At 41.0% G+C, this 14,659-nt stretch overlaps 6 protein-coding genes across 6 annotated transcripts; 2 read left to right on the plus strand and 4 right to left on the minus strand.

Annotated features, from left to right (window-relative positions):
• Nucleotides 1-724: 724 nt before the first annotated feature.
• On the plus strand, nucleotides 725-2,716 carry KQ657_001364 (uncharacterized protein; the record flags this gene model as incomplete). Its single annotated transcript, XM_043192162.1, has 1 exon — nucleotides 725-2,716. One exon carries the CDS (start codon nucleotides 725-727, stop codon nucleotides 2,714-2,716), a length of 1,992 nt encoding a protein of 663 aa, XP_043048457.1.
• Nucleotides 2,717-3,445: 729 nt separating this feature from the next.
• SIS2 (phosphopantothenoylcysteine decarboxylase complex subunit) lies at nucleotides 3,446-5,630 on the plus strand (the record flags this gene model as incomplete). Its single annotated transcript, XM_043192163.1, has 2 exons — nucleotides 3,446-3,460; nucleotides 3,591-5,630. 2 exons carry the CDS (start codon nucleotides 3,446-3,448, stop codon nucleotides 5,628-5,630), a joined length of 2,055 nt encoding a protein of 684 aa, XP_043048458.1.
• A 132-nt stretch (nucleotides 5,631-5,762) lies between these two features.
• ASE1 (Ase1p) lies at nucleotides 5,763-8,576 on the minus strand (the record flags this gene model as incomplete). The annotated part of the gene is made up of 1 exon (XM_043192164.1): nucleotides 5,763-8,576. The coding sequence occupies one exon, from the start codon at nucleotides 8,574-8,576 to the stop codon at nucleotides 5,763-5,765; it is 2,814 nt and encodes a 937-aa protein (XP_043048459.1).
• A 389-nt stretch (nucleotides 8,577-8,965) lies between these two features.
• Nucleotides 8,966-11,338, minus strand: KQ657_001367 (uncharacterized protein; the record flags this gene model as incomplete). The annotated part of the gene is made up of 2 exons (XM_043192165.1): nucleotides 8,966-10,939; nucleotides 11,330-11,338. The coding sequence occupies 2 exons, from the start codon at nucleotides 11,336-11,338 to the stop codon at nucleotides 8,966-8,968; spliced, it is 1,983 nt and encodes a 660-aa protein (XP_043048460.1).
• Nucleotides 11,339-11,520: 182 nt separating this feature from the next.
• KQ657_001368 (uncharacterized protein) lies at nucleotides 11,521-12,299 on the minus strand (the record flags this gene model as incomplete). Its single annotated transcript, XM_043192166.1, has 2 exons — nucleotides 11,521-12,208; nucleotides 12,292-12,299. 2 exons carry the CDS (start codon nucleotides 12,297-12,299, stop codon nucleotides 11,521-11,523), a joined length of 696 nt encoding a protein of 231 aa, XP_043048461.1.
• Nucleotides 12,300-12,726: 427 nt separating this feature from the next.
• Nucleotides 12,727-14,502, minus strand: KQ657_001369 (sphinganine-1-phosphate aldolase; the record flags this gene model as incomplete). Its single annotated transcript, XM_043192167.1, has 1 exon — nucleotides 12,727-14,502. The coding sequence occupies one exon, from the start codon at nucleotides 14,500-14,502 to the stop codon at nucleotides 12,727-12,729; it is 1,776 nt and encodes a 591-aa protein (XP_043048462.1).
• Nucleotides 14,503-14,659: the final 157 nt, after the last annotated feature.

Genomic DNA, 14,659 nt, shown 5'->3' on the forward strand with positions numbered 1-14,659 from the left:
TAATGGCTAATGCTACTACCTCCTTAAAACAAGCTCATTCATAGGTGAAAGCAAAAGGGGGCTCGAGCTGTTGGGGCTCATTGCAATTTCTGAGGATACCCGTACAAAGTGAACAGGAAGAAACAGAAACACAACGGAAACAGTAGAAGAATAAAAAGCTAAAGATAAAGTTTATCGTGACACAATTTGACGAGTTAGCCATCACTGATACATAAATAAAAAACTTACAAGACCTACTTATCGCCGATATCATCTCACAAAGCTACAAACAATGAACCTTAATTTATGTAGCAATTCACTATCTGTTAAGTAGTCACACAACGTCCATCTGGTTTCCTGTGTTCTGCTCCAGTTTCTTTTTCCTATAAACTTATTCTTCTCCTACATCTAATTGATGTTATGCACGCCAGAGGCTCTAACTGGCGAGAAGTATGAATTGAATGGGGATATCGTTTTTCTCATAGTTAAAGGTGAAATCTTTGCGGTTATTCCAACAATCGCTTCGATTTTAACCGGGTATATTTTTCTTGTTTGTTCTTTCTACCAACCTCAACCTTGGCCCTTTGGGAGTTTATTGCCTTCTGTATTTGACTTGATCGGGTAGTATTGATTCATGGTGAAAATATTCTAGGTTTGCTTTTGGTTGTAACCCTTAAAAATTCGCATCTCCATTATAGAATACCAATATCCAATTGCTTATATGAGTTCCCTACTGAATTCTATCATGGAGGGTTTTGAAGCTGGTGTCACGGATAACCTTAGCAAATCACATCATCATGCTTTCGATAAGAATGCTCACCCATTTATCCCCCACATTTGTACCATCTACATATACCGTTCGCAAGATGCTGATAAGAGCACAGAAACGACAACAGAAACTAAAATGGCTACGACATTATCATCACTGATTGGTTCTAGTCCAACTGGACTGAAAGAAGGTTTGTTAAAAGAGTCTGAAGACATGTCGCCGTGTGTTACAGATATCCAGGAGGCCATAATTAGAGAAAAAGTTGGACAGTCTCTTGTTGACCCTAATCAAGCGTTTATCCCGTCGTTGTATTACGAGTTTATTCCTGGAAAGGCTGAAAAAGGGTCCCATACAAACCTTGTAGATGCAAAATTGAACATTCTTAATAATAATATTAATATCGAACGGCTTTTAACCCTTCTAGACGAATTATATACCACAGAAATGACCAATTCAATAGAAGGAGGTAAAGTTTACGTTTTCAGTGAAGAGGATCAAAGATACATGTTGGTTGATCCCTTAAGGGTCTTCTTTGGTAATATTCCTTATTCAACTACGTGGAAAAAGTTGAAAAAGTTTATAACCAGTACGGTGAAGGTAATCGATCCAGATTTCCAATTGAATATTGTCAAGGTGGAGATTCCTTTGATAGATGCCAATACTTCCTCTTTTTCCATATCCAAAAACAATTTTATGGGACAGTTTAATGCCATCAATACACCTTCATCATCGTCTTCGTCATCAGCAACTACAATATCACCAACTTTATCTCCGAATGACACCTCACATTTATTTCATCCCTATGGTCAGTCTCAACAAACTCCTCATGGTGAACACGTGAAGTCCCGTGGGTTTGGAATCGTTACAACTACATCACAAAAAACGTCCAAAAAATTGGTAGATATATTCAACAATATGGAATTTGAAAAAAGGGTACTAACAGTCCGTTTTGACAAATTCCCTGAGTTTAGTAACCATCATAATTCAACCAACTATAAACAACACCATCATATTTACCAACAGAATCAACCTCACTCTGATCATCACTACCATCATCAACAACTGTCTGGAGGAGGACATAGAAATTCTATTGGTTCTAATAATAAGAGAGTATATTCCCCAAACACGGCAGATTATTTCAACTTGGGATATGAACGTAATAAGTACCTCCAATTCAAGTTCTATTCTCCTTCCAGTTACATGTCGTACATGTACTATCCTATTATGGGACCAGCCACAGCTCCTCCTCCTCCACCGCCACCACCTCCGCCTCATCTTCCACCAATTCTGGACGAGATTCCCTCCGGATCTTCTTCATCTCCATCGCCCACTAACGAGCTTCATGCCAGCATATCCTCACTAACATTAACTCCATCCGAGTCTTCATCGTATACACTGATATCTAGACCAGAAATCATAAGCAACAACCCCTCCGAGCCAGAATTATATGGAACCAATTGCTTCCCTTATATACCCCAACAAAATCATCCTCATCATCATGGGGGACCCCCAATGTTTGTAAACCAGCCTTATGCCTTCTATTACGGTGGAATACCCCAGCCCGCTGCTCCAACAGAAGAAATCTCTCCTATGCAATCCAAACCCCATCAATATTACAGTTATTTGGGACACCAAGGAAATGGTATGTCTGGACGTCGCAATAGTGGACAACCTCATCCTTTAGTGGCAGCAGCAGCCATAGCAGCTCAACAAGTACATAGTAATCAAAACCAGGCACAAGAGTCCTCCAGTGCAGACAACAATATCTTGGCCATGAGATCAGGGGCTAACTCAAGAGGTGGGAGCAAGAAGTCCACTGGAGAAATCGTTGACCCAGGAGGCAGCAGAGGGTATCTGAATGTCCACACTAGTGAAATCGTGCATAGAGCTAACTCGAAGTATCTTGAGCGGAGGAAAAGACACCAAGGTAGTGTGGTGAAAATTAACAAGGGCACAGAAGAGTCATAGTAAGCATGGTGCTATGTTACATATGCTACAATGCACCTTTGGTGACTAACCATTGGTTTTTCTTTGTAAATATTCAACGTAGCAACTGGGTAGCTTGGTTGCGAAAAATGGCACCTTTGCTTATCGCTAGCGATTGCCTTTTTCTGACACAAAGCTTCCGATAAGACTGCACATGGCGAACAGTTGTGAAATCCAGGTTAACTTTTTAGCTATTTTCTAACACGACGTCTGGTCATATATAACCAGTGTATATGAGCAGTATATGATCCATTAGGACGATTAGCTTGACTGCAACGCTCGTAACCAAGAGCAAGACGTCAAGAGAATCGAATTGATGCTTCCTTTTTTTGTGCTGTATGAAACTTCTAGTTTGGGTGCTGTATACAGGCATGTGACGGCTCATGTGACGGCTCCACAAAGTGTAAGAAGCAGGCTCATCAATTTTAATGTCGCACTTGTGGAAAATTTTCAATTACAAAGAATAATGTCGCTAATGTCGTCTTTCTAGAGTTTCCACGGATCCTTATACGGAGGTTACGGATGCTGATGCCATTACTTTTGACACTTACGTACACAAAAGACCGCATGGACTGCTACTTTACTATACACACACACTACGCGATAAAGTAACTTTACTTGATTTATTTTTCATTACCTTATAGGGGATTACCCTAAAGCTATGGCAGAAAAGGCGGAATCTTACTTTCTGGAATCACGGAATATTAAAAAATGTCGCCAGAAGTAGTGCGTGCACCGAAAGGAAAATAATCCCAAGGGACGACACACAATTACTAAGTTAATATGTCAGCTCCTACTTAACGCTAGTATCCTTTCTTAAGGCTTCATCACCTAAACAAACCTGAGTCGTAAGCAGAAGAAAACGATAGCGTCCAAGACATTGATGTTGTCTCAAGCGCAAGACGGGGTCGCAGAACCGGTCTCGTCGGGGGTTCTTGCCAATGGCAACACCCACGATCAACAACAACAAAATGAAGTAGATGAGCAACCACTACAAGAGCAAACTACCTCTGAGCCTGTATTTGAGTTGGAATCAGAATCAGAGCTGCAAGAAGGTCCGGATTCTTATACCATGGCCATCTCAAATTTACGGTGTCCTTCCCCTCCACCAATCTTAGCCAATTCAAGTAAACCTAAATATCCCACTGTATCCCAATTAGCAGGAGCCCTTTCCAAAGCAAAGCTTGAACAGCAGCAACAGAAGCACCAACTGCCAGCAACAGGTTTAGGAACCGTTTCAGGCTCAGGGAGCGCTCCAGGTTCAGGTTCATGTTCAGCTGCTCCATCAGTTGATCCTTCATCAACATCATCAACGAAATCAGAACCTGTAGATTCCGAAAGACGATCCTCCCCCACAGTTCATACCCCCACTACACATCTACAATCCCACACAACAGCTTTGCTGCAAAAGACACTGTTGCTGAATCTGCGATTCAAAGCTGACGGGTCCTTGGTTAGTAATGGCGGTAAAGAAACCATAGTCGCTGGAGGTGCTATTCTTAACGCTAATAAATCTGCTAGTAGTAGTGGTACTAATGGGGCCGTTTCTAACTCTTCCTCAACTGCTCCTTCAGCAACGGATTCTCCAGCGGCCACAGCTGACCCTACGGGAATTAAGTTACACCCCTTGCCCCAGCCAACCAGTAAGATTGATGAAATCATTGTCTCACCAATCATATCTCAGAAAGACCCACAGAATTCTATTGATGGAGAAGGCCTTACAAGTACAACTCCAAATCCTGGTGCAAATGCCAATACAAACTCACCATTATCAACTTCTGTTCATGCACATTTCTTTATGGAGGATATCTTGAAGCTGGGTAAGTTTAACAATAGATCTCGGTCTAATTCGGGTTCCACTCTGATTGCGTCTGAAGACATAATTTCTCGAAGACTGGGTCTTGGTAATGTTGCAGGCCTGACACCTTCTCCTGCTACTGGTGGACCTGGAAATGGTACTGGAAATAGTAGTAGCAATTTGGCTTCACCACTACATGCAGCTTCGCCTTCGGGAAATATGGGTAGTCCTAACCCTGGAGCGTTGGAGCAGAATGCTAACACTGATCCACGGTTACCAACAGATGATGGGAAAATTCATGTTTTGGTTGGTATGTGCGGAGCACTTTCCATAGTAAAGGCTAAAATGGCTATTCATAAGCTTTTAGAGATTTATGGACCAGATAGACTTTCAGTTCAAGTTATTCTTACTCAGGCAAGTCAAACTTTTATTGGACCTGAAGCTTTCCATCAGCTTGAAAAGAAGGTTCGGATATGGCGAGATGAAGATGAATGGAGTACTTGGAAACAACGACTGGATCCTGTTTTACATATTGAACTTCGTCGTTGGGCAGATATTTTAGTTGTATGCCCAATGACAGCCAACACACTTTCCAAAATCTCACTTGGGTTATGTGATAATTTATTAACCAATGTTGTGAGAGCTTGGAACACCTCAAAGCCCATTCTTTTGGCACCAGCAATGATCTCTTATAGTTATAATGCTGTGACTACTCGGAGACAATTGCGGTTGATCTGTGAGGAGATGCCATGGATTGAGGTTTTGAAACCTAGTGAGAAGGTTATTGGAAGTTATGGTGATATAGGACTTGGAGGAATGATGGATTGGAATGAGATTGTGAATAAGATAGTCATCAAGTTGGGCGGGTACCCTGATGAAAATGAAGACGAAGAAGAAGAGGAGGATGAGGAGAAGAAGAAGCAAGAACAAGATGATGAAGATGGCGATGACGATGACGATGACGATGACGATGAAGATGGCGATGACGATGACGAAGACGAAGACGATGATGACGATGATGATGATGACGATGACGATGACGAGAAAAAGCATGAAAATACACAAGCTCAATCTTCAAACGAAATATCTTCATCATAACCACCTGGATTGAAGGTATAATTCACAATTTATTCTGCATTTATCCCATTCCTTTATCAACAGCATTACCGAGAAGGTTTACAAAGTGTGATTTATTACTTTTACATATTGGTACAATAACTTCCTTAAATGTTAATAATCATCCTTAATGGTACAGTGGTCGGCGTTGAGATCACGCATCCGTTTATCTTTCCACATCAAATACTCATCTCCCCCAACCAAAGTCGAACTGTCACTTTGTAGTTCAACGTCATGCGCCGTCGTCTGGAATTCCATTGGTGTGAATGTAGTTGGCACTTTGACCGGAGATAGTTCGTAGTTTTCCTTTTCACCTTCATTGAACATTTGAGATCCGTTCCTAAGGGGGGACCCTTGGACAGAATTAGTGAAAGAATTGAAATGACAATGATGGTTCATAGACAACTTCAATGGTGATGATGCACCATATAGAGTCGAACAGTGAGTGCTATCGGCATTTATATCTTCATGAATGGACGGTTTATGGTGGTTTTGGTGCAATGTTTTCAATGGTGAGTTCAACGGTTGAAGATGAGAAGGTGCAATTCCACCTCTTGACATTCCTCGTTTCATGGGTGAAGGATCTTTACTCAGGGTCATGCTGCTATTCGATCTGGTACTTGAGGGTGTTCTACTAGAAAGTATTCTGGAAGTCGACCGTGAAGGTATAGGAGGTTTTCTGATAGATGAAAATGATGATGATGATGATGATGAAGATGAAGTTGATGCTGTTGCTTTTGTTTTGACTGGACTTCTTATCTTGGAGGACCTACAAGTCTTCATATTGTACTCCGATTCAATTACCAAAACCTTTTCAAATAAATCAACTCCTCCAAAAGTAATATACTTCCCACCTGCTTGTAATTTCAGCTTGTTATAGCTGCTGATTTCACTCTTTAATGTAGCCAACACTATGGGCATTCGTCTGCTCAAATGCTTCCGTTTCTTCTCTTCAATAAGAAGATTCCGACACGAATTCTTATTCTTACTAAGTAATCTTGAAGGGTCTTTGGAAGATTCATCAAGAAACTTCCGGTCTTCAACTAACCTCTCTAATTCTCCATATAGTTGTAAGATCTTGCCCTTATCTTTATACTCTTGCTTTAACTTCTCACACTCTTGCTCATGCACCTTGAGAACCTTCTCCTTATCCAAATCGTCATCTCCTCGTATGTTTAAGTGGTAATATCGGAACTCGGATCTTTGCTCTTCTCCATAGAACAACTTGTCCCACAACTCCGAAATTTGCTCTCTGCTTTCCATGATAAACGAGTCCACAAACTCCGCTCGACGTAGATGCAACCGATTCAACTCCATCTTCAAGTTCATCAAACAAGTATCGTTCAACGAGTTGTTTGATGCTGTGAACGCCTTGACGTACTCCGGACTTTCGGTTAGCTTCTCCCATAAGTCCTTACACTTATCAAAGTAATGGTCAAACTTCTGTTGCTTATGGGCCCGCTTGTGTTCCAAGAGTTTAAGAAATGCTTCAATATACGTGAAATAAGCATTACTAAGTCCAAATTGTCGGGGATTGGTGCTGATAAACCTCAAGGTATCAAGATCAAAATATTCGGTGGTAGAAGACACATTACTGGTACTGTTAGCTTCATTTCTCTTTTGGAGCTCTATCAACTTGTCGTCTGTCAATTGAAGCATTTCAATGCACTCAATGCATCGGTTGATGGTATCCTGGAGTTTCGCTTCACGCTCTGCAACAAGAGCCTCGTATTGGCTGATATCGTCATTCATTCGTTGCATAAACTCGGGAGAAAGCTTGGTGATCTTCAAGTTCCTTATTACCGTAACCAATTGATAATTCAAATCTCTCAATTGAGATAACCCATTGCTATTATTATCAGTCAGAGTTTCTTCTCGCTCTCGCAGCCTCAAGTTCTTCCGAGGACTGGATATAATAAATGCCTGGCTGTCGTCGTTCTTCCCGCTCAACAGGATGATCGACTGGGGATGTTGCTTAGACAGATTCATATGAAGCAGACACAACATCGACTCGAACTGTCGGATCAATTGTCTGTGTTCTTCTGATTCCGTTCTGGTGGGAAGCACCTTGGACATCTTGTCGTTGATAATGTCTTCTCCGATAAGCTCCGCGTACTCCGCATAGGTCAAGTTCAAGTCGGTGAACTGTTTGAACTTGACCACAAAGATCTTGAGACACTCAAGGAAGATTCCGTTGAGCCGAGCCTTCAATTGAAGCATCGAAAGTTGTGGTATGTTCCGAAGGAGGTAATCTGTTTGAGCCAGAGCCAGAGCCAGAGCCAGACTCCCGTTAGGTACAATGTCTAGTTGAGACAGTGAGTCAAGATTGAATGGAGAACTTTCTAGAAACGGGCCAGTAGATGTGCAAGATATGGTTCCAGAGTTCATCTTGTTCATGACTAGGGTCCTATATCCCTCTTCATATAGTTCTGTATCATTAAACACTATACCTCGGCTCATGATGTCCAATGACTCGGTCCCGTTTCTATCGTTGACTATGGCCAATATGATGCGGATCTGTTGTCTGAGCCTCTCACATTCATTTTCTATGTTGTTCTTCTCTCGCTGTAGAGTGCCCACGTAGTTCAACACTGTCTCGTTGACCACAGTGAAGATCTCTGTCTTCTTCATCGCTATCTCCGGAGCCAGGTATCCGATCTGCGAGTAGATGGAGTCAAGCTCCCTAAGGGCTTGGTTGACGTTGTTCTCTATGTCCATGAACCTTTCCCTGGCACTGGAACCTGTCTCCGTTATGGTGATGTCTGGTTCTTCCTCTGCGTCGTCTTGTAGAAGGGTGACGTTGGTACTTTTGCTGGGTGTTTGGTGGTGCCCATACGATCTGCTTTGCTGATGTTGTTGATGTTGCTCGTGACTCCGATAACGCCTTCCTCTTCCCGAGTCAGGAGTGAGTTCGGGTTCACTTGCCATTGCGGTGATATCGTTGATATTGCTGAGAAGAAGAAGGAGAGAAGAGGATCATCATAAGGTATTAACGCTCATGTTTGTTTGTAGATGTGTTTCCCAAAACGGAAGGTTCCAAAACATTTGCAGCTGCGAATAAAGGTTACAGATACGAGGGTATACGGGGGTAAACGGGTGTTAAACCGGGGGATATGGGGATAAGCTTTGGGGGTATAATTGCATAATTGGCGTTACCAACAGTATAACCGGAGTAACTAGCGTATATTGACAATGTTGACGTGATGTATCATTAGTCTATAGCATTAACATCAGTATGTGTCTATATATGTTGCAACTCCGAGGCTAGTTTTACCCTCGGAAGTGACCTCGGGTATACCGTTTCTATCATAAAGACATTAATTATAAGAAGCTTCTTGTAAAAGTGAACTAAGTTCATCTCCAAAGTCATTCAAACTATGTTCTCCGGAAATTAACTCATCGGTGACTTCATCTTCCACAGTTTGTGTATCATCGGTTTCAATAAGCACGATGGGTTCTTGTTGAAGTCTATTCATCTCTTCCTTCTTTGCATAGTTCCTACGAATACGCATCTTCCGATACACAAACCCATTGACACTCCATTGAAGTTCACGGGCTATACGATAAAGATCTTTCGCAGGGCCGACTGCTGCACTAATGCCGTGTTTTATAAGAACATTATACCATTGTTCAGCCATACCGAACTCATTCCGACCATAATGGTACATAATGAACGGATAAATCTGGTTGAAACTAAATGGGATATTATGGGATCTGGAGAATCGGATAACTTTGGAAGCAAATTCATAATCTTGATGTTTCAAAAGGGCCACGGAAATCAACATATCAAACAAATAACCTGATCTACCGTTATCGGGTACTTCAACTTGTTCTAGATATTGCATAGTAATACTCTTGGCAGCATTATAGCGAGATGTCGTCAGCACAAACTTCATTTTGGTGTTTTCTCCGTCAGCAAGAAGAAGATACTTCATTAATATTACAATGACAGAATCCGTATGTTGCTTATCATTGAAGATATCTAAAGTATCTTTTCCATTCAAGTATAATGCAAGATATTTCTCGAATAACAGATGAATTGTTTCCTCTGTAATAAGTGCCACGGGAATCAGCTTGAGTACAGTCTCATACACTGCCACAAGGCTCTTGGAAGTGAATTGGAACCCACATAAATGAGGTTCAACATTAGCTTTTTGGATAATGTCCATGGAACTAATTCTCCGAGGAGTATAAGCCCGTTCTTCAACAGAACATAATAATCCAAGGTCATCCAATAGGGAAAGAGCATTCAAACCATTCGCCGCGGTATAAATGCTTGCAATATAACCAATTAAAATCTTTGGAGATCTTGGATATCGGGTTTGAATTAAAGATATTATCTCTTCAACAATGGTCAGAGCATCTTGGCCCTTTAAGGTTTCCCAATTAAGTGAGTTAACCACTGTTAAAGCTTGCTGGACATACCCTTGGGTTCTTAAGCTTTGAAGTAAGATTAATATAGTAGGTATTTCTAATGGTAGTCCACTTTTCACAATATAATTGAGTACTTTGACTGATTCTTGGGATCCTCTGAATGTCATGACATGATTAAGGATCACATTCAATGTTGACTTCACCTCATACATAAGAGTATTTTGAAACTTTGAAACGTCCTTTTCAGTGTTCATATTTTGGCATAGTTGTTCAAACTTTTGTATGAGTATATTCAAATAAAAGTTGGCGTTAATAAGATCATTGTTATCAATGGCATAATTGGTGAAGTATCTTATTTCTGTCAAGGTAAAATAAAGCATAATACGACGTTCTTTCTTGGGATCTTTAATCACCGAAATTGTATCATGCCATTTGGGCTCGAACCAACCTGTTCTAGCTATGAATTTCTCCATATTAGAGCCTGACATTAACGACTTCTTCAAATGTCTCATTGCAAATGGATACTTAGTCAGCACATTAGCAGTGACAAATGCCAGGAAAAGACGGCCATAATCGTTTCTATGAATGCCATTGATCAAACTTTCATAGAGGGAACTGGTGATCAAGAATGGGGTCTCGTTCACAAGATCTGTGGCTGCTAACTTCTCCACCATTTGGAGAATAGAATTACTCTTCTCAGTGACAGATAGCTTATCGTTGGCGGACATGACACCACTTAAGTACTTGAAGAACACTTGTTGACATTTGGAGCCACCAGGAGAGTCTATATAATGGATTAGAATCAATTCCTTCAATCTCTGGGGAGTTCGTTCAAAGTACTCCACTAATGCTTGTATTAACAACAGGTATAAGTCTTTATTGGCATCTCTAACGGCAGCTATCAACAAAGCACAGTACTTTGTATTGCACCATAATAGCTCATTAACTATGGTGATAATATTTAGACAGAAAAGGTCTGTTTCCATGAGATTCTTACAGGGGATCTGGAGTAGGTGGCGTACTTCTTTCAATCGTAGAGACTGCAACTCTGTTTTGTTCATGGCAAAGAGAGGATTCGGGAACGTGTCTAAGGGTATGGAAAAGATATCATCATTGGAGCGTTGGGTGAAGATTTTGGATGGTATAGCGGGAGGTTGGTAACCGGAAGAACTAGCACTGTGACTACTAGTACTGTGACTAGTTGCAATGAGTCTGGGGTATGGCACTGTGCGATGTGGATGCGGTAGTATGGGAGACAAGAGTCTATATTTATATAGTTGAAGATCTCGTCGAAGGGTTCGGGTAACAGAGTACATGATGCAAGGAAGGAGTGAGGGATGGAGGGACGGACGTAACAGTTAATGAAGACTATGATCTAGCATATACTATTTGAATGGGTATAGCTTTTTTTTTTTGCATTTAATCTTTTTTGGTAGTCGCACTTCCGTCTCCGGATTTATGGCGGATATAAGGGATTTAACATTTACATCAATATATATCATGGCTCTACTCTAACAACTATATCATCCCAATCCTCTAAGGGCATATTAGAGGTATTCCTACCACTATCTCGATAAATGTACCGCTGATAGAAGTATCCAATGTCAAAAACTATGGTCCCCGACGATCCCAATATATAAGGAAGCTGGCTCATAAAAAACTGGTGTCTATTATTTGCATAGACAAAGTTACAGCTAGTAACAATGCATAGAGTATAAGTTAAGTTACCTCCTAGTGCTGCCCCAAAGAGTAATGGAGATATGCCATCCACAGATTTCCGTTGATAATTCTTCAATAGTTGAGGACATCTAGATGCAACATAAAAGCAGGTGCACCCCCAAGCTAGCACTAGTCCTAAAAGTTTATTAGAACTTGCAGTAACTGCGTTAACGTTATTATTCATCATACCGTTGACATTGCCAATGATTGCAGCACCGGCTAATACAGTTTTCATTAGTCCTGGCTGTCTTGCATCATCAACAGAATCATAGCTCGGTCCTGAGGTTGAAGACAACGAACCTGTCTCATCCCCCAGTGGTCTCTTGATTTGAATTGCAACACTAGAAGGGTCATGAACCTCGGCATTACTCTGTGTGCCTATCATTGCGTCTATCTGTTTAGTATTATCATCATCATTATCATCATTATTACTAATATGAACGGGTGTATATGTGTGGGGATACACACTGTTATAGTAATAGTACTGATAACATAAGGTCAAATCATTAGCAAGAAAGAATACGCTTAATAGGATCTGAAACCCCAATACGGCGTCATTCATAAGACCACTAGTGAATGCCAAAAAGTCTCCCATGAGCCAAAGTCCCAAGAAGAAAGGACTAATCCCTTCAGCTGACTTGGAATGGTAGTTGGTAATGATCTGCGGTAGCTGGGCACATATCCAGCAGCATAACGACGCCGTACTGAAAACCCGAGAGATTCCCTCAAAGGCAGAACAACTTAGCATCGGGTCTAAGGAAGAGGTTATTCTAGTAACATCAGCATTAAGATTGTATCATTCTTCATGATGATAAGTTGAAACAATAGTCACTCGGATCCCATGTCCGTTTTTGGAAGACGTCACTGATAAGCACGTCGTGCATGAACCGATATTATAACATACTATGTGCAATTGAAATGTACTATAACACACTATAGTATACTATCATATACTACTATAATACGCTCCTAAATCTGTGTTAATCTACGGCTTGGTTTCATAAAGTCCATCCAAAAATACAGAAATGATCCGACCGGCAATCGAACCGGTGTGAACACTTCCTGCAACCCCATAAATGGCTGCAGTATCACCACTAAGTTTCTTAGGATTGGATTCAGCCATGGCAATCGCTTCCTTAACTGCGGCTACAACGTCCTCAATAAGTTCATCAACAACTGGTACGGTTAATCTTGTTAACGCAAAATGTAAAGCAGCCGGATTCTGTAACGTAGCAAAATGCCAACCTTTTGCACTAAGAATATCTGCCAATTGCCAGGCATTGAAAGCTTCATTCTTCACTTTAAAGGCTAATACAGAAACAATGGGATCACCTATAATCTCCAAGTTTTCCAGTAGAATTTTGTGAGTTTTAATGGCCTTCTTCAATTTCATAGTGGCCTTCACTATCTCCGTACACGATTTCTTATACCCCTCCTTACCAAAATGGACCATAGTAGCCCAACATCCAACCGATAATGCTCCAGGTCGAGACCCTGCAAGTGTAGGAGAGCCATACATCCCACCTGTCCAATCCACCAGTATATAGTATTGGCATTCTCTTAATTCTTTTGATCGATAAGTGATCACAGAGGACCCTTTGGGAGCAAAGCCATATTTATGGGTATCACAACTAATTGAAGTGACCCCAGGAAGACGATAATCAAATAAAGGCAATTTTACATCTTCACCATGAACTTTAGAAGGTTCTAAAAATGATACCACAAACGACCCCAAACAAGCATCAACATGTAAGGGGATATTGTATTTCACTGCCAATTTAGATAACCCTTCAATATCATCTATGATTCCATGAGGATAATTAGGTGCAGAGCCAACAAGTAATACCGTATTACTATTTATTAACTTCTTCACTCGGCCAAGATCAACCTTATAAGTGTCAGGATCCAATTCAACTTTATGTAACTTCATTCCAAAATAGTAGCATGCCTTTTCTATACCCGCATGGATAGTAATTGGAGCAATGACTTCGGGTTTGGCGATGCCCTTCTTCCGTTTACCGTATTCACGAGCTGCAAGTCCAGCAAGTAATAACGATTCAGTACCACCGGAAGAAGTGCATCCACAGCCGGTTTCCTTAGGGGCATTAAAGATATCTAACACCATAGAAACGATTTCAGACTCCATCTTACGTACTCCAGGAAATACATCAGGATGTAATTGATTAGCAATGGAATACTTAGCATAAGCGTCAGCTTGCAACTGTAAAAGATCATTTCCTCCATGATAAACTCCACCACTAACCCTACCCTTTGACCAATCAGAGTGCTCCAATAGCTGGAGTTTATCCAATTCCTCCAACACGGTTCTATCTTCAAGACCCTCTTGCGGAAGAACCGGGAACTGTAATAAACTCAGATCATTCTTGATGATCATGTCATACATCATTGCTTTGGTTGATTCTAATTCTGCCTCTACTTTTGGCTTTATGATTGGCAACTGTAGCACAGCTTTAGCTACCACTTTGGAAACACTGGTAACCAACTTCTTAATACTGCCAATAACGCCATAACCCCTTACCGTTTGACAAATAGGCCATATCAAATTCCATACTGAATAAACAAAAGTTAAATCTTTAATTAACGACAATTGGTCTGTCCAGGACTCGAACCCGTTATAGTAGTTGCACACTGTTACTCTCACGTTATGTTCTAATGCACCACCCATTGCTACGGCTTCTTCTAAGGTGGAAGGCATAGTCAAGCCGCTTAACGCCGTGGCCATGACCATTGGGGTCTTCATGTTATAACTGTAATCAATTGAGTCTTAAGAAGTAGAAGAAGAAGAAGAAGAAGTCCACCAATTCAATTTAGTGATGATTAACACCCGAGGGGTAATTCGGAACGTTAATAATGAGTACTGTTATATGCACTACGTTTGGCTGGGGTAGCTGGGAATA

This window comes from Scheffersomyces spartinae (genome assembly GCF_019049425.1).
Source record: "Scheffersomyces spartinae strain ARV_011 chromosome Unknown scaffold_15, whole genome shotgun sequence".
NCBI classification, from domain to species: Eukaryota; Fungi; Ascomycota; class Pichiomycetes; order Serinales; family Debaryomycetaceae; genus Lizanozyma; species Lizanozyma spartinae.